The sequence below is a fragment of the Ursus arctos genome, unplaced genomic scaffold (genome assembly GCF_023065955.2).
Source record: "Ursus arctos isolate Adak ecotype North America unplaced genomic scaffold, UrsArc2.0 scaffold_2, whole genome shotgun sequence".
Classification (NCBI taxonomy): Eukaryota; Metazoa; Chordata; class Mammalia; order Carnivora; family Ursidae; genus Ursus; species Ursus arctos.
The window spans coordinates 2,846,710-2,871,619 of NW_026622874.1; the positions used below are offsets into that span (position 1 = coordinate 2,846,710).

The 24,910-nt window shown below is 42.2% G+C and overlaps 1 protein-coding gene across 6 annotated transcripts in view; it reads right to left on the reverse strand.

Annotated features, from left to right (window-relative positions):
- Nucleotides 1–24,910, reverse strand: part of AKT3 (AKT serine/threonine kinase 3) — a 304,406-nt gene that overhangs the window by 8,075 nt on the left and 271,421 nt on the right. For all 6 annotated transcript variants that reach the window (XM_026509582.4, XM_026509579.4, XM_057315024.1 and 3 more), the window contains one exon: nucleotides 4,016–4,118. In XM_026509582.4, coding sequence (XP_026365367.1) covers nucleotides 4,016–4,118 — 103 coding nt within the window. The remainder of the gene's footprint in view (nucleotides 1–4,015; nucleotides 4,119–24,910) is intronic.

The window sequence follows — 24,910 nt, forward strand, 5'->3', positions numbered from 1 at the left end:
TGGCATGTGACCGCAGCTGTTTGTCGGCAAGGAACATTCTGCCTGTCGATGTGCTGATTTGTTCTAAAAAGTAACTCCATTCTGTGTCCCAAAAGCCAGGTGGCGAGTGGGAAGGAGGCCGTCGCTAACTGAGGGTACCGCGGAGGGCTCCCGTGAACAAAACCTCCACGCTTTAGCGGCTGCACGGCCGCTCACCAGCAACACCCCTCGAAGCTGCAAGATTACGTTACATGTAATCACAGTCCGAGGTTTCACTGTGCCTCCTCTGATCGGCCTCTAAGGGATCTAGGATGTTTCCAGGAACAGTCCCTTTAAAGACCCGGCCCCAGGCTCCCCGGCCTGCTCTCCGGCCTGCTGAGCACCGTCATCGGCTCTCTCTGCTGAGGCCCTGAAATGGGAAATCAGACGGCCCCGACAGACGCAGGACGCTGCTGCTGGACTCCCGTTTCTGGGTTTGGGTGCCCACACAGCCACACGTTCCCAGGCCTCCATGGCAGGTGCATTCTGGGACCCACCTTCAAAGGGACTACAGTGTGAGCCTCCCGCCGATCCCTGTCTCAACCTAGAAAAACTCCTTTATCCTTTCAAGACTGCAAGTCACTGGGCATGAACAGCGTTTCCCGCGTCTAAAATGACACAGATTCTTCAAGAATGGGGTTGCTGTTCATAACTAAATGTGTTGTATTACTGATCGAGAAGCAGAGACACCAGGTTCAGAGGACAGTCTAGAAACCATGCCAGGTGACTTAAAACGTCTTTTAACATTTCTGCCTCACTTCATGAAGTTCTAAAAATGAAGCCACAGAGTGCCTGTTAATGACATATTCTCAGCACGTCAAGTGCCGAGTGAGTCTGGAGTTAGGGGTAAGGCAGGCCAGGTGAATCCTGAAGAGATTTGGACCTCGTCAGCCAGGGCTTTGTTTTTTTGTTTTATTTATTTGTCAGAGAAAGAAAGATAACACAAGCAGAGGGAGCAGCAGGCAGAGGGAGAAGCGGACTCCGTGCTGAGCCCAACGAGGAACTCAATCCCCAGACTCCAGGGTCATGACCCGAGCCGAAGGCAGTTGCCCAACCGACTGAGCCTGCCAGGCGCCCCTGGGCTTTGAATCAAGTCTGTGGAGAAGAAGGACTGACGGCCAGGGCCGTGCCTGCTACAGAGCTGCAGATTTAACTGGCTCACAGTCTTGGGTATGGGAGCTGCTCTGCTGTGTCCTTCCAGGTTCCCGCTTTCTCGCAGCCTCTTTAGGTGGGTCCCCTGGCCCCAGATTTGCATCCACTCTCTTCTGCGGGATGTTCATTGTACCGGGCCCAGCCTCATGCTTCAAGCAGTGCGTCCCAGGACAAAGAACGCTATGGACTTAAATAGAATCAAAACTAGGGCTCTTCAAAGCTGTCCAATTCCAGCGCCTTTCCGACCAGGACAGCTTCTCAGGCACTGCAGGGAAAAGCTGGGGCTCGGGGACACCACCCAGCCTTGCGTCCCCTTTCCCAGACGGCAAAGTGACCTGCCCCTTTTCAGGGAGGGAGTGGCAGAGCCAGGCATGACACAGTCACCCCACCAGGCTCTCTCCATCCTCCTCAGCCCTTTCCTTGAGACTCAGACTCACGGGTCTCTTCACGTGAGGACTGGACTCTTACCCGTCCGAAGCAAAGTCTGTGCTCACGGCTTTGCATTCGCAGAGCCTGCCTATTTCTCTGATGTCCAAGACCACGTATTTAGTTGTCTTAAGAGTCCACAAATGCCAAAGCTCTATTTATCAAAGAGAACAGTCTCAAAGAGCTGAGGCCGAGACAGAGACACACTGGGACCTCACCCTCTCAGTGCCCTCTGTGGGTGTCACATGGGGAGGGAGGCCGAAGCACAAAGTCCTGGGCACGGATGGCCAACAGTACCGTCTGTAAAGCGCTGGGCCTCCTCCCAGCCGGCAAACGACCAGGCCCTTGCCATAACGTGTTTATTCCTTCACTTCAAACATATTTACTGAATGCCGATGCTGGGCCAGATACCCAGCCAGGAGCTGGGGCTAGCTGTGAATAGGAAACCAAGCCCTTTTTCTCAGGGTTACTGCGTTCTAGTTGGACAGACAGTAAACAGAGAAATGAACAAATTAACCAGAAGAGTTATCAGCAAGCTGTCAATGCACAGAATCACGGGGTGGAGGAGGCGGTGCCCAATGGGTTGCACTGTTCTTTGGATTGGGAGGTGAAAGCAAGCTCTCTGGGGAAGTGACATTTAAGCTGAGATCTGAGGGAATAAGAGCTGTTGACGCAAATGTCGGGGAAAAGAGCATAGTAGGCAGAGACAACGGTTAACACCCAAGTCCCGAGGCACGGTGAGGCGTGGCATGTTCAAGGTGAGGATGAACACGGGGCGGTGGGACAAGATGGGGCAAGAGCAGGGACCAGACCAGACAGCCTGTGCAAGCCCACGTGAGTAGTTCAGATTTCTAGTGTAGAGTTTGGGACCCATGGGAGGGCTGTGGGCAGGGGAATGATGTGGTAGGACTGCAGTTAATGTTCTATCACAACGACGAGGCCTGGCGAATGCTCTGTAGTGCAACGTGCTCCTGGGCCCTTCCGACACCTCACTGGCGCTGCCTGCATTTCAGACACGTGGGTCACCACCGTCCACCCTGGGGCCACCAGAGACTATGCCAAGGCCCAAGCCCCCGTTCTGCTCACACAAGTCCTCAGCCACTTGCCCATGGAGCTGCAGGCTTTCCAGCACTGTCTTCTCCTCTCACGGATTCTAAGACTTTAGCAATGGCTCACGAGACAGAATGGAAGCCCACTGTCCCACTGAGGATAGCAGTCCCACGTACTCCCAACTCATACCTTGGCCAAGTTGGGGAGTCCCGCTCCTGGCTACTGCTGACACTAACTGAGGGACCTGGGGAGCTCGGTGTCTCCCTGGGTTTCAATTTCTTCGCTTAGAAAATAAAAGTTAAGAGGTTCTTAACTTTTGTCAAGTCTAAAGAAAGCCAAGTGCACATATGCATACATGATCATATTTTTCATTTTAGGGTGTGTTCACGGTCCCTTGTTGTCAGGCTACGGGTTGAAAACTCTAGACCAGGATGGCTCCCAGTTTGCCTTTCAGCGGACTATCAGGTGACCGACTACATCCGTGGTTGGAACCTTCCCTCTCGTGGATACTGGCTGTGTACCAGCACCTCCAGCTACTCTACCTTTCACAAACGAGAGAGGGGAGAAGAAAAGTAGGAAGGGATCTAAAGGAAAGAAAAGGAGAAAAAATGAACACGATGGGTTCATGAGCCAGAAGATGTGTGTGACCTGAAAAAATCTTTGGCTTTCCAAGTATGTCCCTGAAACTCGATTCTATCCTCATAGCTAAGCTCATGAGGACAGATACACAGCACTCTGCTGGCACAAGAGTGTTTTTAAGTTATATCTGATACCTTTCCTTCCTTTGAAGTCCCCATACTTATGATATTTATCGAACTGTGTGCACATACTAGTGTATGTGGGACAATCTTTAAGTGGTGCTTGAATGTACAGTGTTAACAGACATGTAATTTATATGTATCAAAAAGTTACTAGCACACTAAATTAGGTCTTCGCCAATACTAAATTTTAAAAAAGGTGATTCAATTTAAAGTGAATTCAAAACCTTTAAGTCAGCAGGAAACCAAAACGAGCATGATTCTGCAGGGGGCGCATGAGTGAGCCGTTGGGTAAACATGGAAGTGTCACTTTCAGAGTCCTTCTAATTGATGGCGAAAGAAAGTACTAAAACAGTAAGGAAGGGCAAAGTTGTCTACAAGTGAGTCCATGATTCTCAGGCTACAATTTTTCTTCATGTAATTTTTCCTACTCCCCAAAACTTCTCTCCCAGCAGCTACCTATCTTTGATACTTGAACATGGAACTCCATATTCTTAAGGGGGATGAAGTAAGTCACTGAGGAATTTGATCTTGAAAATATCCAATCAACAGAGTGGCTGTTGTCTTCCATTATATTAGAATGTTACCAAGTGCCTATTACATGTACTTACATTTTTCAGGTGGCGTTATTGTAATAGTCTGAGCTGTAAATTCTTCATCAAAATATCTGGTATCTGTCTCAGATGTTACTTGAGGCTTAAAAGGAGGTACAAGCTGCAAGAAGAAAGAAGAAGAGTACTGTTAACAGATTTCAGTTTAGGAAAATTCATTTCTAGGATAAAATTAGGGAGCAAATAATTAACAGAACAGTGCCAGAGATCAGACCGCTGAGTCACTGCGTATGGGAGACGTGGCTTTTGGCTTCCCAGTCAACAGTCTGAGCACAGAACAGGAAGTACTTGGTTGTTCTGTATAAAATTTGACGGATTATGTGCAACAGAACAAATGAGAACCAGAGAATAGGGTGGAAAGAGAATACTGAAAAGTCCTAATTTCTCTGCCAATCACAAACATACAAACCATATGGATGCAAACCCTGGTGACAAAATGCAGGCTCTCCCCTGGGCAGCGAAAGCATGACTTGTTCCCTAGTCTCTTCCTGGTCCAACAGCTTATTAGTAAGAACACAACTTAATGATACGGTTACTCCCAAGGTGACAGAGTGCTGCCCCTGTCCTTGGCAAAGAACTACACCCACTTACTTGAGATGGGCATGAACGTCTGCCCTGCTCTGGGACAGGGGTCTGGGGAACCCCTGAAGTTACGTGTGAACGTTTCGTCCCTTGATTGCATCCGATCCTCAAAGGGGACCAGGACCCGAGAGAGAGTCAGAGGAACTGCTCTAGGACTGATAGGGCTGGACGCCTCCGCCTCAGAGCTGCAGCAGGCACGGTGTGGGGCAAGTCTGGGGCTGCCAAAGGTCACAGGAGCCCAAGCCTCTGGGACCTCCACTGCTCCCCTGGGCTCCGGCCTCACAGAATAACAAAGGGAGCCCTGTCCCGGGGCCTGGAGTCCCAGCACCCGCTCTCATGAGTACCCCGTAGAACAGGAGATGCTGCTTTTAGAAGAAAATTCCCGAGTGGACAGAAATACGGAGAACCGAGTGACAGAAATCAGTATGTTTTATAAAAATTTTACAGAAACAAACAGAAACACACAACTGGCTTCGGCTCAATGCATTTTCCCACTCTTGTCACCAAATTTATGTTAAATAATAGGGCAAAAATCTTTACATTACTCTCTAGGCAGACTATGTTTTAAAAAAACCAGGGGGTGCGCAGAATGAAAAGTGTGTTTTTGGAATAAAGGACCACGCATCTCTGGTTATGCCACATGTAACAGAACATTTTTTTAAGTTTTATTTATTTATTTATTTATTTGACAAAGCGCCAGTGCGCACACGTGCACAAGCAAGGGGAGTGGGAGCCGGAGAAGCAAGCTCCCTGCTGAGCAGGGAGCCCGATGCGGGACTCCATCCCCGACCCCGAGATCATGACCTGAGCCAAAGGCAGACCCTTCACCGCGGGAGCCACCCAGGCGTCCCAGCAACAGAACATTTTTAACCTCTTTGCCTCCTCGTTGGTTGTCTCTGTCCCAGGACACAGCTAGTCTAGAGTCTGTCATGAGCAGGCACTTTCCTGGAGATGAACCTAGTTCGGGTTCCAGTTCCGACCGGCTACGCCTTAGACAGAGCATGGCTCTCCTCCCACACCCCTGCTCTCCGCGGGCCAAGCGCCTCTGCCGCCCGGGCCGCGCATTCACCCTAGTGCCGGACCTGCCCCCTTCCACGCACACACGCACACCGGAACAGCAAACGTGATCGGGACCCCACGCCCTGCCCGGTTCCTCTCTGGAAACTGAGGGGTCAAGGCCTCCACCTGCAGGACACCAGAGGCTACGGCTCTGGCTGGGCTCACCGTTCCACAGATGCCCCCCAAGTGGTTCTTCCTCATCCGTCCAAACAAAACTTCACCGCAAGAAACGCTTCTCGGCAGGAGTGGGCTCCTGGGCACGGGGAGCAGGCTGTGCTCACCTCGGCCCACCCTTCCCAGCTGCCTCCTGCTGACGCCGGCGGACCTCTGCCTTCACGTCCCGGGAGAGCTGCTCTCCTCTTAGGTGACACAGAGCGCGGTACCCTCAACCTCGACAGCGACTGGGACAGATCTTAGAACAGCTTCCGAAGGTGCCGGGGGCTTGAGCCAGCCTCTCTGCTCAGGGGGCGACCCTCCCGCCACCTCCTCTCCACGCGCCGCTTCCTTGACCTTCACGTGCCTTTGAGCCTCCGACTCTGTGCAGCACGCACGCGCGCATGCGCACAAGACTGGCGGGCATTCGTCTCCCGCCGCCACGTTGACACCTCCTCCCGACGCCACGTAAGCTCTGCGACGGCGAGGACGTTGAAGAGCAGTTTTGAGGTATGGCGGACACACAGTAAACAGTACGTGCACTTACCCATGAAACCGTCACCCGAATCAAGGAGGTGAAGTGTCCATCTCCTCATGAACCTGTGGTGACCGGCCTCCCTCCCAGGCCCCGGCGGGCAACCACCGACCTGCTCTCGGCCACGACGGCTTTGTATTTCCGGACTTTTATGTAAATGGCAGCGTATAGCAGAGATCCTTTGTCTGAGTTTTGGCATTTAGCATGATTATTTTGACGTCCATCCCTGTCACTTCGTGTGTCACCCCCCCCCCCCCCATGCTGGGTAACACCGCGCACAGGTGTGCCCGCCCTGGTCTATCCATGATCTGCCATCGGACACCGGGCTGCTTCTAGTCTGGGGCTCCTGCGAATAAAGCTGCTAGGACTGCTGGGTGTCCAAGTCTTTGCGCAGAGATGAGAGTTCCTTTATTTTGGATAAATGCTAAAGAGCAGAACGGCTGGGTCACATGCGACACGTTCATTTATCTGTTTAAGAACCTGCCAGACTGTTTCGCAAGGCAGTCGCTTCAATTTACATGACTAACCCCCCCACCCCGCCCCGGGTGCGAAAGTTCGTCACTCCCTGTTCTTGCCAGCACTTTGGTGGATCTTTTCAATAGCAGACATTCCAATGTGTGGTGGTGTTTCACATGGGTTTAATTTATATTTCTCTCCTGAATAATCATCTTTTTTGTGAGTTTACTTCTTTGGTGAAGGGTCTGTTCAAATATTTGCCCCGCCCCTTTTTGGTCAATAAATTTCGAGAGCTCTTTACATAACCTTCATATGCAGGTCTTTAATCAGATTTGTGATTTGCAACTGTTCTTCCAGTTTGTGACTTTTCCTTTTATTCTCTTAACAGCACCTTGGGAAGAACACACATTCTTAATTATGCTTTAGCCTGACTTATCAATTTTTCTTTATGGGTCATGCACTGCCCTCATCTATGGAATCTCTGCTAATGTAACACCACAAAGGTTTTCTCCTGTGTCTTCTAGAAGGCTCTACACTTAGGACTGATCCATTTTGAGTTAATTTTGTATGTGCTGCAAATTTTTAAAAAAATACGGATGTCCAGTTGTTTCATCAAATTTGTTGAACTGAACTATCTTTGTACTTCTTTTTTAACTCAATTAGCCATATATATGTGGGTCTAGAATTCTAGGTTCTCTGTGGGCAAATAAAAGATGTTATCTGTCCAAGGGGACCTGGGTAGCCGGCTCAGTCGGTTAAGTGACCGACTTGATTTTGGCTCAGGTCATGAAATCAGGTTATGGGGTTGAGCCCTGCATCAGGCTCCCCACTCAGGGGGAGTCTGCTTAAGACTCTCTCGTTCTGCCTTTGCCCCCTCCCCCTACCATGCATGTGCGCTCTCTCTCAAATAAATAAATCTTAAAAAAAAAAATACTATCTGTCTATAACAAACTGTCCTGATTATTGTTAACTTAGTAAGTCTTCAAGTTGGGTGGTGCAGGCTCTCCAACTTTGTTTTCTGTCAAAGCTGTTTTGGCCACCCTAAGTCCTTGGCATTCCATATGAATTCTAGAATCAACCTAACAATTTCTACAAAATAGCCAGCTACGCTAATCTTGATTTGGACTTTGTTGAATTTATGTATCCATTTTGAGAGAACTATCATCTTAAAAATATTGAGCCTTCTAAATCATGAACACATTAGACCTCTCCACTGCTTTAGGCTGTCTTTAATTTCTCTACAATATTTTTTAGTTTACAGTATGAAGGGCTTTCACATCTTTTGTCAAAAGTATCCCTAAGTACTTCATATTTCTGTTGCTATCATAAGTGATACTTATTAGTCTCCATTTTGGAGTGTCTGTTACTGATGTATACATTTAGTTATTTTTGTATCATGCAATCTTTCATATATTTACTTTGTATCAAATAACTAATGGGTTACACTTTTGTACCGTTTTTGTGGATTCCAGCTTATTTTCTATATAGATAATCATGTTGTCCATGAATAAAACAGATTTACTTCTTTCTTTCCAATCTGAATGTATTTATTTTTCTTGCCTTACTGCACTGGCCAGAACCTCCAGGACAATGTCGAACAAAGTGAACATCTTCACCTTGTAAAATCACTCAGACTTTCCCCGGTAGGATATTAGCAATAAGTTTTCCCTAGATGTCCTTTATCAGGGTGGAGAAGTTTCTCATTCTTAGTTTGCTGGGAGTATTTTTGTTTGTTTGCTTTCTGTTTAAATCAAATGGACATTGGATTTTCTTGAATGCTCTTTTTTCTACATCTGATGAGATAACCATGTATATTTCTTTCTTAGTTATTATTATGGTAAATTATAATGGTTGACTTTTAAATATTAAACCAAGTTTGTATGTCTAGAATAAACCCCACCTCGTAATGATGTGCTATTCTTGTATTTATTGTTGGATTTGATTTGCAAAAATTATGTGAAGTATTTTTACACATGTTAATTAAGGAAAATGGTATATAGTTTTCTTTTCTTGTATTATCTTTGCCTGCTTTTGGTATCAGGTTAAGCTAGCCTTATAGAATGAACTGGGAAATACTGCCTTTTTCTTCAGTTCTCTGGAGGAATCTATATAGAACTGATACAATTCCTCACTTAAATGTTTGGGACTTCACTGGTGAAGCCATATGGGTTGGAAGTCTTTTCTGTGAGAAGCATTTTAACTACAAATATAATTTTTTTAACACATACCAGGCTATTCATGATATCTTTTTCTTCATGGTAATTTGCATCTTTCAAAGGATTTGTCCATTTCAGCAAAACTGTTGATTTTATGGACATGATGATTTTCATGCTATTTCCTATTATCCATTTAATACCCATAAAAACTATAGTGATGTCAGCCCCCTCATTTGTGGTATTAATAACTTGTCTTCTTGCTTTTCTGTTCACTTTGGTTAGAAATTTATCAATTTTGTTAATCTTCTCAACCACCTTTCTTCTCATCAAATTTCTCTATTATTTTTTTGTTTTTATTTCACCAACTGCTGCCCCAATCCTTAATTCCTTTCTTTTGCTTAATTCTTTCTTCTTTTTCTAGTTTCTCAAGATGGTGGAGGAGGTCAGTGATCTCAGTTACACCTTCCTTCTTTCTGAATATCGTACTTCGGCACTACTCCCTTGAGGTGTTACGTTAGCTGTAACCCAGAGCAAAACATGTTTTGTTTTCATTTTTAGTCAGTTCAAAATACTTTTTACTTTCTCTTTTGATTTTTTCTTCCACCCATGGATTATTTAAAATTGCACTTAGTTTCCAAATACTTGAAGATTTTCCATATATCTTTGTTTTGATTTCTAATTTAATTTCCTTTTTGTTCAAAGAGAATATGCTTTAAATTACTTGAATCCTTTAAAAATCTATAGAATTGTTTTGCTCAAAATATGGTATATCATGGCAAACAGAAGTTCTGTGTGACCTTGAGAAGAAGGAATGTTCTTCTGCTGTGGGATGGTGTTCTATAAATGTCAATTAGATTAAACTGGTTGACGGTATTGCTAGTGTCTTCTATAAACTTAATGACTTTGTTTCTTCTATCAATTATTTAGAGATAGGTATTGACATGTCAAACTATAACGTGGATTTGTCTATTTTTTTCTTGTAGTCCTATTTGTTTTTGTTTTATGTACTTTAAGATATGGTATTAGATGCAAAAATAAGATTTTTACGCGTTATGATTGAGATGAAATAAGTCTACCATCTTGCTAGTTGTTTCATACTTGTCTCACCTGGGGCTTTGTTTTGCACCAATGCCATACCCTTGATTCCTGAAATGGTGCCTGTCACTTAATGGCACAAATAAATGAATCATTATTTGATCTTGGAGCTCAAGTGAGATGTCAGAGAGCATGTAGTCTACCCTTTTAGAAATGAGGAGACTAAAGCTAAACTTGGTAAAGTGACTTGCTGCAGACGATACGAGTAGCAACTAGAGCAGCAAACCCTCCGTCTCTGGATCCCGAGCTCTCTCTATACCATGGCGCCTGCAAAGATAACGGCATGAAAATGCTTTTATTTTGGACTGCTTCTCCAGATGCTAGCCAAAGTCAAGCCATGCCTGCTGGGGGCATACCTCCTCCCCTCAACTCACACACAGAAGCAGAAGACGATGCAGTAAAGTATGAACATCCACACAGGGATGCGAGAACCCGAGTTCTGTACGTTGGGAAAGGTGTGGGAGAGAATGTGCGAAGACCCCAACAGAGGTGCTACCACACATCCTGGGTACGCCCAGCCGTGGGTGTCTGCCGACTCCCAGAGCATATATTCACTTTAAACAACAGAACACATTTCAAATATTTCATTCTATGGGCTGCATTGTGCCCCCCTCCCCAGTCCATATGTTGGGAGTCCTAACCCCCAGTGACTGTTTTAGGAGAGAGGGCCTTTAAAGAGGTGATTACATTAGAACGTAGAACGAAGTCTTAGTGTGGGCCTTAGTCCAACCTGACAGGGGCCCTTATAGAAGAGGAAATGTGGACACACAAAGAGACTCCAGAGGCACGCGCATGGAGGAAAGACCATGAGCACGAACAGAGAAGGCGGCCATCTACAAGCCAAGGAAAGAGGCTTCAGAAGAAACCAGCCTCGCCAGTAGCTTGATCTTGAACATCCAGCTCCCAGAACCATGGGAAAACAAATTTCTGTTAAATTTCCCAGGCTTGTGGTACTCTGTCACGGCAGCCCTAGCACACTAACACACTAATTTTCTATTTTGCCTTTAAACCAGTATCATCTTAATTTTTTTTTCCCCAGCTCTGGACACAGCTCTCAAAACACTCCTGCAGCAACTGACACACTGCAGACTCTCCCTGAGGAATGCGGGGGTACCTGCAGAGGCAGAAGCACTCAACTGAAAACCTCAGCTACCCGTAGATGTTAACTCAATGGATGTCATTAACTGCAACCCTGACCTGTTTTCTCAACAGATTCTTAAACCTCGAAAGTATCTGTCTTTGAAAGCTCATTGGTTTTCAGGAAATGTCGCTCCGGACGATGTAAACAGGAAGATCACAGTGCTGGGCTGAGGACTGTGCTTCCAGTTTACCGACAAGGCCTTAGCAGAGCTGCGTGTGCTGGTGCAGCCTCAAGACCACAGCATGGCAGCAACATGGCAGCCCCCGAAATCCTTCCACGCTGACCCTCTCCCAGATTTTACATGATACCAAGTCACTCTGTCATTTGCTATTTTTCTAAAGCACTGTGTTTCTTTCCAGTGTAAGTGAACGAACAGAGAGAAAACATGTCCCTGGACTTGTTAGAGTAAGTCGTAGTCCCCACTCCTGGTGTGGCAGGGGAATACGGACGCCAAGGTCGCTGAGGGTCAGTCTCCCTTGACCTCCCTCAGCAACAAATCAATTGCTATCACCTAGTGTCTATGTTCTTTCTTCTATTTACACTGTTGGCACTCTAGAAATAGAGAGCAGGGCTTGAAACTTGCAGGGAAAGCTCATACAGACAGTGACTATGGAACCTCAACTGTGACCCTATTTGAATATTACGTCCACCACGCTGACATGGATCAAAAAGCCTGGGAACACAGACACTGGCAATAAAAACTGCCGACTCTACTGAAGGCTTAGATTTGCCACAGATGATCAACTAATGCTGTATTTCTACCTCCTTAAGACAACTCAAGAGAGTAATCAGCTTATTCTGGTTTGTTTAATCTCTGTTCTGAAAAACTGTTTTTGTTTTTTGTGTTTTTTTGGGAGCGAGCACGCAAATGGGAGGTGGGGTTACAGAGGGGGGGAGAGAGAGAGAATCTCAAGCAGGCTCCACGCCCAGCATGGAGCCTGACACGCGGGGCTCGATCTCACAACCCCGAGACCATGACCTGAACTGAAATCAATATTCAGATGCTCAAATGACTGAGCCACCCAGGCGCCCCTCCTGAAAAACTGGTTTTATGCTTTTAGTGTGTGTGTATATGTATATGTGTATGCGTACACACATACACACACAGGGAAAGTGGGAATATGGCGGCAAACATTGCTTAATTATATTATCTGCTAAGATTTATAATACCAATTAACATTTCTTGACAAATGACCAGAAACTCAAATTATCTATCCTTCATTTTCACACCACACAATAGTAATTCATGTCCATAATGTTGACCTTGATCCTATAAAAAAAAATGCACCAAAGTTCCCAAGGTATATATCACACTAACATACAAATATTATATCATAAGTTGAGCCCAGCAAAGTGAATATTTTAGCTATAACAAACATTAAATGTTTAATTAATACATCTGTTTTCCCTGCTGGAATCTAGAAGGGCTTTTTAACACACAGAATGCATGGTCTGTACTGCTTTGAAAGTAATCCCCAGAAATGTGAACTCATACTTTCTTTTCCTTGATCAATTCCTCATTTAAGAAGAGCTTCACGACATCCCGCTGGCTGTGGGGCTGTGGACAGGCGGTGTTGCTCACAAACACCCACGGGCACATTACGTCATTGGAGGACCTCGGTTACACTTGGAGAAGAGTTGCTTATGCAGGCAAAACAACTTCCGTTAGTGAAACAGAGCCCTTTCTGAAAGGCAGGGGACGGTAGTAAAAAGACTTTGCTGCTATGGAGGTGAGGATGGGCAAGCCATGTCCATTACAGACCTCAGGATTTCCAAAAACTTGCTGGAACAGTCAGCTCTCCATCCCTCCTCCAGCTGCCCACACAAGCACGGCCCCACATCATCAGCATGGCAGCCAAGAATCACTGACTCTGATTAGAAATGTTCATGGACGTGGGCAAAAGTTAAATGAGTATGTAAATTAGGTAGAAATAATGTAAGATGAAGAAAACTTGGGACCTATTTCAAGAGACAAAGATCAAACCAACCAAACAAAAATGTGGATAGGCTCCCTATGAAATGTGGGTACGCTCCCAGGCAGTCACATTAAAGTCCATTAAACCTAAAATACAGTATTAATATTCATATTAATAATAAAGGTCTCAAACAAGATTTATAATATTTTTACAGAGAAATCCATATTATATTTCCACAAAGATGACCAAGAACCTACCCCTGTGCCCACCTTCCCACCAAGACAGCCACTCTCTCATTATCACACCAGACCAACCCCTACAGAGAGGATCCAGTGATCCAGAGGCTCTGGATTTGGGGATAAGATTTTGGTGGGAAGGAAAGAAGGAAAATACAAGATTTAAAAGAGCAGGAGAATTTGGAGGTTCAATTTGAGGGCAGAGAGAGCAGTTTCTGTGAGAGATGAGGGAACTACTGGCAGAGAGAATCTGGATTTGTGGGGAGCCCCTGTGCCCCGGCACTGTGTTAGTTCATGGATCTGAAGAAACTAACCAGAATCAGGTAAAGAATCCCAAATGTGGGAGCTCAGTTGTGAAGGCCCCCAATAAGGGTAAAAGGAGGGAGATGCGGCACAAGAGGTTCTAAACACACAAGTATTTTTCCTAAATTGACTATGCATCCAAGGGCCCCTGCAGGCGCACACGGGCCAGCCAGACACAGAATCATAAAATGGGAAGCCAGAACAAGCAGCACTGCCTTTACCCGGGCGCCGCTCCGTTCAACAGGGCTTAAGTGATCCAACACACTCAAGTCCTTACGAAGAACAAAGAAGCAGGTGTTTAAGTACCTCTTCTTTTCAACGCATTTTCAACTGAATTATAAAATATTTGCATTGAAGAGAATCTTATAGATCTAATCCAATCCCCTCATTTTAAAATGAAAAAACAGAAGCCCCCAATTTTTCATACTAGTCGAAGTTATCCAAAAGCATAATATAAATAAAATTCCAATTACTTTTTTAAGAAAGATTTTTATTTATTTCAGGGAGAGCGAGAGCAAGACAGAAAAAGAGAGAGCATGGGGGGAGGGGCAGAGGAAGAAGCAGAGTCCCCACTGAGTAGGGAGCCCAACGCGGGGCTCGATCCCAGGACACTGGGATCATGACCCGAGCTGACGGCAGACACTTAACTGACTGAGCCACCCAGGCGCCCCTAATTCCAACTACTTTTAATTCAACCATGAGGTCACATAGAAATGCAAGGAGTCTGCTTATTCGTGTCTCCTCTACTAAACTGTGAGCAACGTGAGGACAGGGGTCTTCCCTTTAGATGCTCAGCACGCTCCTAACCCTGGGTATAAAGTAGATGAGCAGTAAACGGTGAGGAAACACTATAAAATATTCATATGAGGTCCTTTGGTCTTGCAGTGATTGAGGCCCACTCAAGATAAAAGATAATGCAGATTGTACATTTTCTAGGAGAGTCTGAGTTTGTTAGTAAGAGCTGGAACAAGCAGGGAAGGGAAGAGCCTAGAGTTATCTCCTGGAAGTGTACGGAACTAACCACACATTCACTGCTAATTCACAGCATTGAAATGATAAGCTCTTTCACCTACACAGACTCTTCGGAATGCTGCACAAATGTGAATTTGCGGGATACTTCTTTGCATGAATAAAAAATGTTCCTGTGTCACCAGAAGCAAGGCTGTGTTTGACATGCAATAATGCATATTTAAAAATAAATACCAAGTTTTGCTTCTGTTAATGGCCAAGCAGCTCCTGTTGGATCAACCCTCCTGTAGAGAATTATAAACTCTGGGAAAATAATCCAGAGGTTCTGGAAAACAACCAGAAACAGGTATATACCAGGGGGGAGTTGGACACTAGGAGGAAGGGAACGGGACTGGATGATTTCCCCACTTTTGTGGCTCTTAGCTCCAGTCTATACTATGCAGGGTTTAAATTTGGATGAGAACTCTACAGTCTTATATCATGAAGAACCAGAGGCCAGGGTTTGGGATAAGCACAGCAGCTTAAAGTAGGAACAGCAGAAGAGGGGGAATGCCACATCTGAATATAGTCTGCCCGAATCTCTGGCTGACTCCGAATCTCAGGCATGCACAGGGCAGACTCCCAGCTCCCTAGGGAAGTCTAAATAAACCGACCCGAAACTTTGACGCTCACTGGAGAGGGCACAGAGGTTGCTATTTGAGTTTAGCCATGAGAAACTGCCCACCAATACCAAATAATAATAATAATAATAATAATAATAATAATAATAATAATAATTCAATATTCTTTGTTGTAATCTAATAGAATCCAGAGGCCCTACTACATATCAGTCACAATGCTCAGGACATATTCCAGAATGACTCAACATAAACAGAAAGAGCAGAAGATGACCACACACCACAAAGAGACAATAAGGGAGACTGATATGAACAAGCCTGGACTTTGGGATTAGTAGACAAGAATTTTAAAGCAGATTTTATAACTATGCTCAATGATGTGAAGTCAAATATGTTCTTAACGATTAAAGAGATGGAGAAATGAAAAACATTAAAAAAAAGAGAATCGAACATAAAATCTAAAATTTTAAGAAAAATACAGCATTTGAAATAAGAAATTCACCATATGGGCTTACAGCAGCTTAAAGATTACAGCAGAGTCCATTAACTGGAAGATTTATGAACAGAAATTATTCAACTGAAGAGCACAGGCAAAAAATTAGAAAAAAATGAACAGAACCTCAAAGACCTGTGGGATGGTGTCGAAGGGTTGAAGGTATGTGGAACTGGAATTACAAAGACAGTTAAGACAAAAAAATATATTTCCAGAAATAATGGTTAGAATCCTTCCAAAGTTAGTGCAAGGTAAGAGATTCAAAAAGCTCAAAGAACTCTAAGTAGGATAAATACAAAGAAAATCTCACCTACACATAATATATAGTCTATCAGTCGGGGTTCCAGCAGAGAAGCAGAAACAGTGTGTGTGTGTGTGTGTGTGTGTGTGTGTGTGTGTGTGAAAGAGAGAGAGAGAGAGACTGACGGAGAGAGAGAGGGAGAGAGGAAGAGGAGGAAGGAGTGAGGGAGGAGCAGAGGCAGGGAGGGGGAAGGGATCGGAGGTGGTTGGCCCTGCAGCTTCTGTAAGGCCGTCTTCACGGTAAGGACATGTGGAGCCTGGCCTCCGTAGGGCAGGAGGTGGGAGAGAGGATGCGTGTAAAGCAGGGAGAAGAGCGTGAAACCCAGAAGCATGAACTGGAGCCCATGGGACAGACTGAAGCCCGTGTCATTTCTTACTGCCTCTGACCTCAATGGTGTGGCTCTGCTGTGAGGCTGCGGCCCTCCGTCTGGCGGCTGAATCACATGCCGGCCCGTAGAGGGGGAGCCACCCAGGCTGGCGGGGGCGCCAGGGGCAGGCAGGCCTGACCACGGCCTCAGGCCCATGAGGGATCCTGCGAGAATCTCGCAGGAGAATTCTGGAAACTGTAGCTCAGCTACTCAGAGTGATTTATTCTAAAGCCATCACACAGACGAAAATATCCTGGAAGCAGCCGGTGACACGGGACACGTAATTGACAAGGGAACACATACCTGATTGAGAGCTCACTGAATTATCAGCTCAGGGTTTTACACTCAGAGAACATCTCCTCAACAATGAAGGCAAAAAGACGCCATCGGGTACAAGGAAACAAGTTCCTTGCCAGCTGGGGTGTACTACATGAAATGAGGGCAGTTCCTCAGGCTGAAGGGGGATGTACCAGAAAGGAACCAGGTCTCTGAGAAGGGGTGAGGAGATGGGAGCGCTCGCTCGGCTTCAGACAGTGGTGCCAGTGACCCGGTGACCTTACAACCACCCACCCCTGTGTACACTTGACAGGCTGAACTGGAGCTCAACAAAACAATTTTTTTAATTAAAAAAAAAAAAGAGTGAATAGTATTTGAAAGGATAAACATGGAAAAAAATAATAAATACTAAAAGTTCTAACTTAGCAGGTGGACAGAGGTGAAGGCTGATATTCAAATAGGAACACAGAAGTTTACAGAAGGAACCAAAGACTTAGGACAGTAAGGTGTGGAAGACCCCGTGGGCCCCTTCCCAAGAGGCATCATCCCCTGTGGGCCTCTCTCTGCTCCTCCCACTATGTACTAGAATAAAATTACTCATTTTAACAGTTGCCGCTTCACTGAAACGAATACCAAACGAGTGACCAAAGTAAACTATGAAGTACCTAAATTGCTCTCTAAAAGCAAGTTTTCTCTTCCCTTCCGAAGGAAAGCTCTGGACAATAAGTACGAATGCGGTAAGTAGAAAGTAGATCACACTGAGCCAAAGATTCCAAGTCGATCCCCTAAAAGCCTTTCCTGGTCTTCCCTGTTTTACGGTATTATTTTTTTCCTTATGAAGAATAAAGCCTAAGCAGTCTGCATACACTTCTGGAATCTTCTGCCCCACCCACTGGTTGGACCTCTGCCCTGTGCCCAGGGAGTGCTCCCTCCAGGGCTCACAGGCAGCCCGGCTCCTCACGTGGCTCCCGTGGGCCTGCACATTTTTCTCATTCTAAGAAGGCAGGACTCCTGCAACAAAGCTGGGGCCTTCAGGTAGGAACTACCCCAGCTTCCGGACCAAATATTTATAAAAACATTTGCTTCAGTGGGCATCCCATTTCTTTCCCATCCATGTCACGGCGACGGTACCCCACCTCTTCCGTGAAGACTAATCCCTTTGGCTAGCCTTCACAGACCTTGCTTTTTCCCTGTATCTTACTTTTCCCCGTGTTTATCACCTCACAGCTTACAATCTCTATATTGCACATCTTACTATCTGTATATAACTTTACTTTTTTGCTATGTATCTCCACTTCCAGAGCCCTGTTTGGGTTTCCCCCCAGGTACATGAGCAACACGAAAGCAAACACATCTAATCCATTCTGGGGGCTGTTTCCCATTTTGCTCCCGCTCCCTCCTTCTTTATTCTTTCATTTTCTTGAGGAGCCTACGCTCGGTGCTTCATTGCTTTCACCTCCCGCTTCACTCACAAAATTCAAAAAGAACTATTTTAAGCATAAAGGAAAGAATAGAAAATAATATAAAATGACAACCAGATCTAACTAACAGATGTTAACATTTTGTCATATGTACTTTGAAACTTTTGTTTTTTTAAGATAGAAAACATGGAGATGCAGCATTAAATACCTACTGCTTTCCCCTCATTAACACCCATTTTTAAGCCCCAAGCTATAGTTCTACGTGATCCAAGCAAACACCGCGGTGCTGCGCCTTTGTAGCTTTGCACGCAAGTTCTTAGACTTCAGCCCCTAGATAGGCCATCGCGGACATAATTTTCTTTATTCATTTTCAGTTTTTGTAATACTGGTTATTATTCCCTAAGTATCTTATGTAGCTTGATTTTTTATGTTCATGTATTTTTGAGATTTGCCAATTCTTACGTATAAATCAGTTTACCAATTGACATTTATAAATCCGACTTATTCATTTTTTATTCAGTATAGTGTTCCCACTATAAGACAAAATGTAATTATTAAACTCCACCATCAAAGATCTATTAAGTTTTTTTTTTTCCTTTAAAAATCACACATCGCTGTTTCTTTTTCTTATCTTATTTTTCTTATTACCTTAGCTTACCAGAAGTTATGATAAACACTGCCTCGGGGCACCTGGTTGGTTATGTGTCTGACTCTTGGTTTCAGCTCAGGGTCCTGGGATCCAGCCCGGCCTCGGGACCCCTGCTCAGCTGAGAGTCAGCTTGAGATTCTCCCTCTCCTTCTGCCCCTTCTCTCTCTCTCTAATAAAATAAATAAGATCTTTAAAAAAACAATTTAAAAAAACTGCCAAGAATGTGATATTGATAGATATCATTTGCCTTACATTTCAAGAAAATATTTGTAATATCCAACCATTAAATATAACGTTTGTAGAAAAATTTTTAATAAAAAGTTATTTAAAAAGGGTTCATTTTACTTTGAGGTTACTAAAAGTGTTTTAAATATATCTTTAAAAATTACAAATGGTTTCTATTTTCATTTTCATGAAAAGATTGGTCATGTGGATTTCTTCCTTAATCTCTAAATGTGATGAATAACATTATTTTATTCTAATCTAACCATATTTCTAGAACAAATCTGACATGGATATGAGAACATAAATATTGTTATGCATTATTAGAAATAACTGCTAGATATTTTACTTGGCATATTTAAATCTATGTTCACAAATGGCCTATAATTTTTTTTCTTGTAAGAGTCCTATCAGGGTTACCAAAGGTTATAAAGTAAGTTTGAGAAGCATATAACCCTCTTTCTTTCTTAGGAGCAGCTTGTATAAAACCTTTCTAATGATAGGGATTATCTTCTCTTTGGATGTTTGGTGGAGATTACCTGAAAAACTCATCTGGGCTTGTACTGGTGTTTTTGCATTGCGGTGAAAACACTGGAGCTGGAGAGGTAACAGATTTTATACTAATTTAACAATGTAATGTTTTCACATGTTTCTTGAGTCTGCTGATAATTAAAATTATCCATTAACTCTTTTTTTTAATAAACAGCATAAAAATTATTTGTGGTAGTTGTATTATATTTTCATTTCTATATTTCTGTATCTCATGTTGATTTCTAATATTTTTCTTGATTGATTCTGAGATTTGTCTACTTTACTAGTCTCTTACTTAACTGCATTTTCCTGATCCTTCAAACATTTGCTTTCTATTTCATTCATTTGGACTTTTACATTTACTCGGTGTTTCTACTCACTCTCACTGTGATTATTCTGTTGTTGAATTTCCTCCCCTAATTTGATTTGGAAGCTTGGCTAATTTTGGATCTTTCTGCTTTGTTTGCCCGCCTCCACCCCCGTACAAGTATTCAGGAACTGCCTTGACTGCGTCTCACAAATCTCACTGCCATTCATTCAACTCCAATATTTTCTGATTTCCAATGCAGCTACTTCGTAATCTGTGACTTATGTTCAAGTTTATCTTAAAGGTTTCAAACATTTGTGGTTTGGAGAAACCTTTCTTTGTTGATTACTCCTAGTTTTATTGCAATTTTATTGATCACAGAAAATGGTCTGAGTTATACAGGTCCTTTGTATTGAGGGTTGATGTGATGCCTTAAAAGACAAACCTGTTCTGAGCTATAGACCAATATCCCCGTGAGCACTGATGCAAAAATCCTTAACAAAATATAAGCAAAATGAATCCAGGAGCATACTACACGGGTTGCACACATGACCGTGTTCACAAGGATTGCACGGACTCTGTACCACCACTGTGACTGGTACTGTCGTCTTCAGAGTAAGTCACCAAGCCACAAACCCAGGGTGTCCCTCCCTTTACTCATGTCTTCTTTCATCTATCTCAGCATGTTTTATATTTGGCAGCATGGAACCTGCACCTCTGTGATTCTACTTATTCCTAAGTATTTTATTCTTTTTGATGCTACTGTAAATGGAACTGTTTTCTTAATTTGCTTTCCAGACTATTCATAGCTTAATATATACAAACATAAAGGATTTTTTTGTGTGTTGATTTCATATCCTGCGACTTCGCTGCATCTATTTATTAGCTTTAGAGGTCGTGTGTGTGTGTGTGCGCGCACGTACTCGTGTGTACTCCTTGGGGTTTTCTACATCTGTGAAGAGAGGTAGTTTTACTACTTCTTTCCAATTTGATTGCTTTTTATGTCCTGCTCTAATTGCTCTGACTACAACCTTCCAGTATTAATGCTGAACAGAAATGTCACAAGTGGGCATCCTTGTTCTCTTCCTCATCTCAGGTGAAAAACTTTCAGTCCTTCAACACCAAGTATGATGTCGGCTGTGGGTTCATCTATGGCCTTTATCATGTTGAGCAAGTTTCCTTCTATTCCTAGTTTTCTGAGGTTTTTTGTTTGTTTGTCTTTATAAATCAGCAAAGCGTGTGGAATTCTGTCAAATGCTTCTTCTGCACCAATTGAGATGATCATGTGGGTTTTTTTTCTTTATTAATGTGGGGTATTTCATTAAATAATTTTAGTCTGCTGAACTGTCTGCATCTCCGGGATAAAACGCACTTGACCATGGTGTACAATCCTTTTAATATGCTACTAATTGGTCCTGCTAAGATCTTATTGAGGAATTTTATATCTACATTACTTAGGGATATTGGTCTGTAGTCTTCTTGTAATGTCTTTGTGTGGCTTTGGAATCAGGGCAATGCTGGCCTCATAGAAAGAGTTAAAAAATATTCACTCCTATTTCTTGCAAGAGTTTGAGAAGAAGTCGTGGTATTTCTTCTCTAAATATTTGATAGAATTCTCCAGTGAAGCCATCTGGTCTTGGGCTTTTCCTTGTTGGGAGTTTTGTGATTACTGATTTAATTGCCTTATTAGTAATAGCTTTACTCAGATTTCCAATTTCTTCTTTAGTCATTTTGGTAGTTCGTATGTTTCTAGGAATTTTTCCATTTCATACAGGTTATCCATTTTTACATGTACATCTGTTCACAGTATTCTCTTATAATCCTTTTTTATTTCTATAAAGTCAGTAGTAATGTCCCTATTTCATTTGTGATTTTAGTACTTGTTTTTTTTCCTTACTGAATCTAACTAAAAGTTTGTTAATTTTGTAGATATTTGCAAACACTCAATTTATGTGTCTTTTTAAAATTTTCTCTATTGTTTTTCTGTTCTTTTCCATTTATCTCTAATTTTTATGCCAAAAATTGGCTAACCTAGATGAAATGATGAGGAGGTAAATTCACCAAGAAGATACAACAATCTTCAATTTGGGAGCACTTACAAGCAGAACTTTAAGATTAAAATAAAGCAAAGGTGGTAGAACTAAAAGAGAAATAGTCAACGGCACAATTACCATTGAGGATTTTCTTCTTCCTTTCTTAGTAACTGGTAAAAAGTGAGCAGTTAAACATTCAGTAAGGATGTAGAAGACTTAACACTATTCATTTACCTGACTTAATTGACATTTACAGAATACTGCATATAACAAGAGAATACATATTCTTTCCAAATGCACATGAAACATTCATCAATATAAACCATATTTCATAAAACAAATCTCAAAAAATTTAGAAGATTTAAAATATACAAAAGTATGTTCTTTAAGAACAACAGAATTAAACTAGAGACTAAAACAGAAAGATAGCTGAAAAATCTCCAAATATTGTAAATCAAACAATATACTTCAATAACCCATATGGTCAAAGAAGAAATAATAAGGGAAATTAGAAAGCATTTTGAAACAAATAGTAAGTCACAGTATGACACAACAAAACTTACAGGATGTGCTCAGAGCTACAGTGCTTGGAAGTAAATATATAGTACTACGAGGCTGTATTAGAAAAGAAGAAAAGATTTAAATCTAAATTTTCAACTTAATAAACCACAGAAAGAAGAACTAATTTAAAAAACAAGCCAAAAGAAATAGAAAAAAAAATCAAGATAATAGATGATCAACTCAATGTCAACTAATTCAACAATTAGATAAAATTTTAAAATTCCTTAAAACACATAAGCTACCAAATTTCATTCAAAGGAAATAGATAACTAGAAGTGTCCTATATCCATTAGAGATTGAATTTCTTTAGTCTGGGCTCAGATGGATTCACAGGACATTCTATCAAACATTTAAAGGAGAAAAATACCAATTCTATGCAAAATCATAAAATAGAAGAGAAGGAAATACCACGCATTTTTGATGTCTAGCATTATCCTGATTCTAAAACCAGATGGCTAGTACATTAAAAAATGTATAGCCTACTATTTCTTATTATATACAAAATCCTTAACAAAATGCTAACAAGAAATTTAGCAATATATAAAAAATATATACCATGATTGGGGCTAATTTGAGGTATGCAGCATAGACATAATATTAAAAAATCAACGTGATTCACTGTATTAGCAAACTAAAACAGAACTACCACAACTATGTCAGTGAATGCAGAAAAAAGCATTTTGACAAAATCCAGCATCCATTCATAAGAAAAATGTTCAGAAAATAGGAATAGTGGAAAATTTGTCAATCTGAGAGATGGTGTGCATAAAAAAACACTACAACTTAATATCATAGTAACTGGGGGATATGTGAATGTTATAATAATTAAATGTCTGTTCTCAACATTTCTATATGATATTGTTCTGGCAATCTTAGAATAATGTTAAGAAAAAAGAAATGAAAGGCATACAAACTGAAAATATCTCCTTAAACAAAAGGTATTAGCACTAGCAAGTAAGTTTAGCCTGATAAACTACCCTGATAAACACATAAAATCTCTACTAAAAACCTATTTATCTCCATTCAGTTTCTTTTACCCAGTACATAATGTCTGACTTTCAACAGATAATTACAAGGCACACTAAAAGATAAAAAACATAGTTTCACAATAAAGAGCAAGCACCAGAACCAGCCTGAGATACAGCAGAGATGTTGGAATTATCAGACCGGGAATTTAATTCACCTATGAAAATACAGTAAGGGTTTTAATGGAAAAACTGTACTACATTCAAGAACATATGGGTAATATAAGTAGGGAAATGAATTCTCTAAGAAAGAATAAAAAGGAAATGCTAGAAATAAAAAAAAAAAAAAACCACCATCACAGAAATTAAGAATGTCTTTGCTGAGCTCATTAATAATCAGGGCATGGCCAAGGAAAGAATCAGTAAGCCTGCAGAAATGTTAATAGAACTTCCAAAACTGAAATGGAAAAAGAAATAAGAATTGTGAAACAATGATGAAAGGTGTATGTAGTGGGAATATAGGAAGGAGAATAGAGAGCGAAACCAGAAGAAACATCTGAAGCAATAATGACTGAGCATTTTCCAAAATCAGTGCTAGCCACCAAAACAGTATCTCTTAATTTCAGAGAATATGATTCAAAGAGTCCAAAATCTACACCTAGCCATATCATACTCAAATTGCAGAAAATCAAAGACAAGGATAAAATCTTAAGAAGACACACACACACACACACACACACACACACCAAAAACCTTATCTATAGAGGTTCAAAGACAAGAATTAAATTGGATTTCTCTTTAGTAACCATGCAAGTAAGAAAAAAAAAATGGAGTAAAATACTTAGTGTTGAAAGACAAAACCACTGACCTAGAATTCTGTATCCAGCAAGATTATGTTTCAAAAATAAGGAATAATAAAGGTTTTCCTAGACAAATAAAAATTGAGGCAATTTGTCACCAGTAAACCTACTTTGCAAGAAATGTTAAAGAAAAAGTTCAGGGGCACCTGGTGGCTCAGTCAGTAAAGCCTCTGACCTCAGCTCAGGTAATGATTTCAGGGTCCTGGGAGAGAGTCATGCCTCCACTCTGTGCTCAGCACGGAGTCGGCCTGTTCCTCACCCTCTGCCCCTCCCCCTGCTCATGCTCTCTCTGTCTCTCTCTCAAATAAATAAAATCTTTTTTAAAAAGTTCATCAGAAAGAAAGAAAATGATAGAAACTTAGTTCTAGAAAGAAAGGAGGAATGCTTTACAAAAGGAACCAACAAAGGTAAAATAAAATCTTTTTTTCCCTCACCCTTAATTAACAGAAAACAGTTTGTTCAAAATAATAATACAACAAATGTATACAATAATTATAGCTTATGGATGACTGAAATTAATGAGCAATGTTACTTGGGACAGGAAGGAGGAATTAGGAATCCTGCTTTAAGGTACCTGTAACATCTGTGAAATGGTGTGGTATTATTTGAAAAAGGACTTGAATTAGTTGTAAATATATACTGCAAACTTATAGGAAAGCACCAAGATAGTTTAAAAAGAAGTATAAACGAT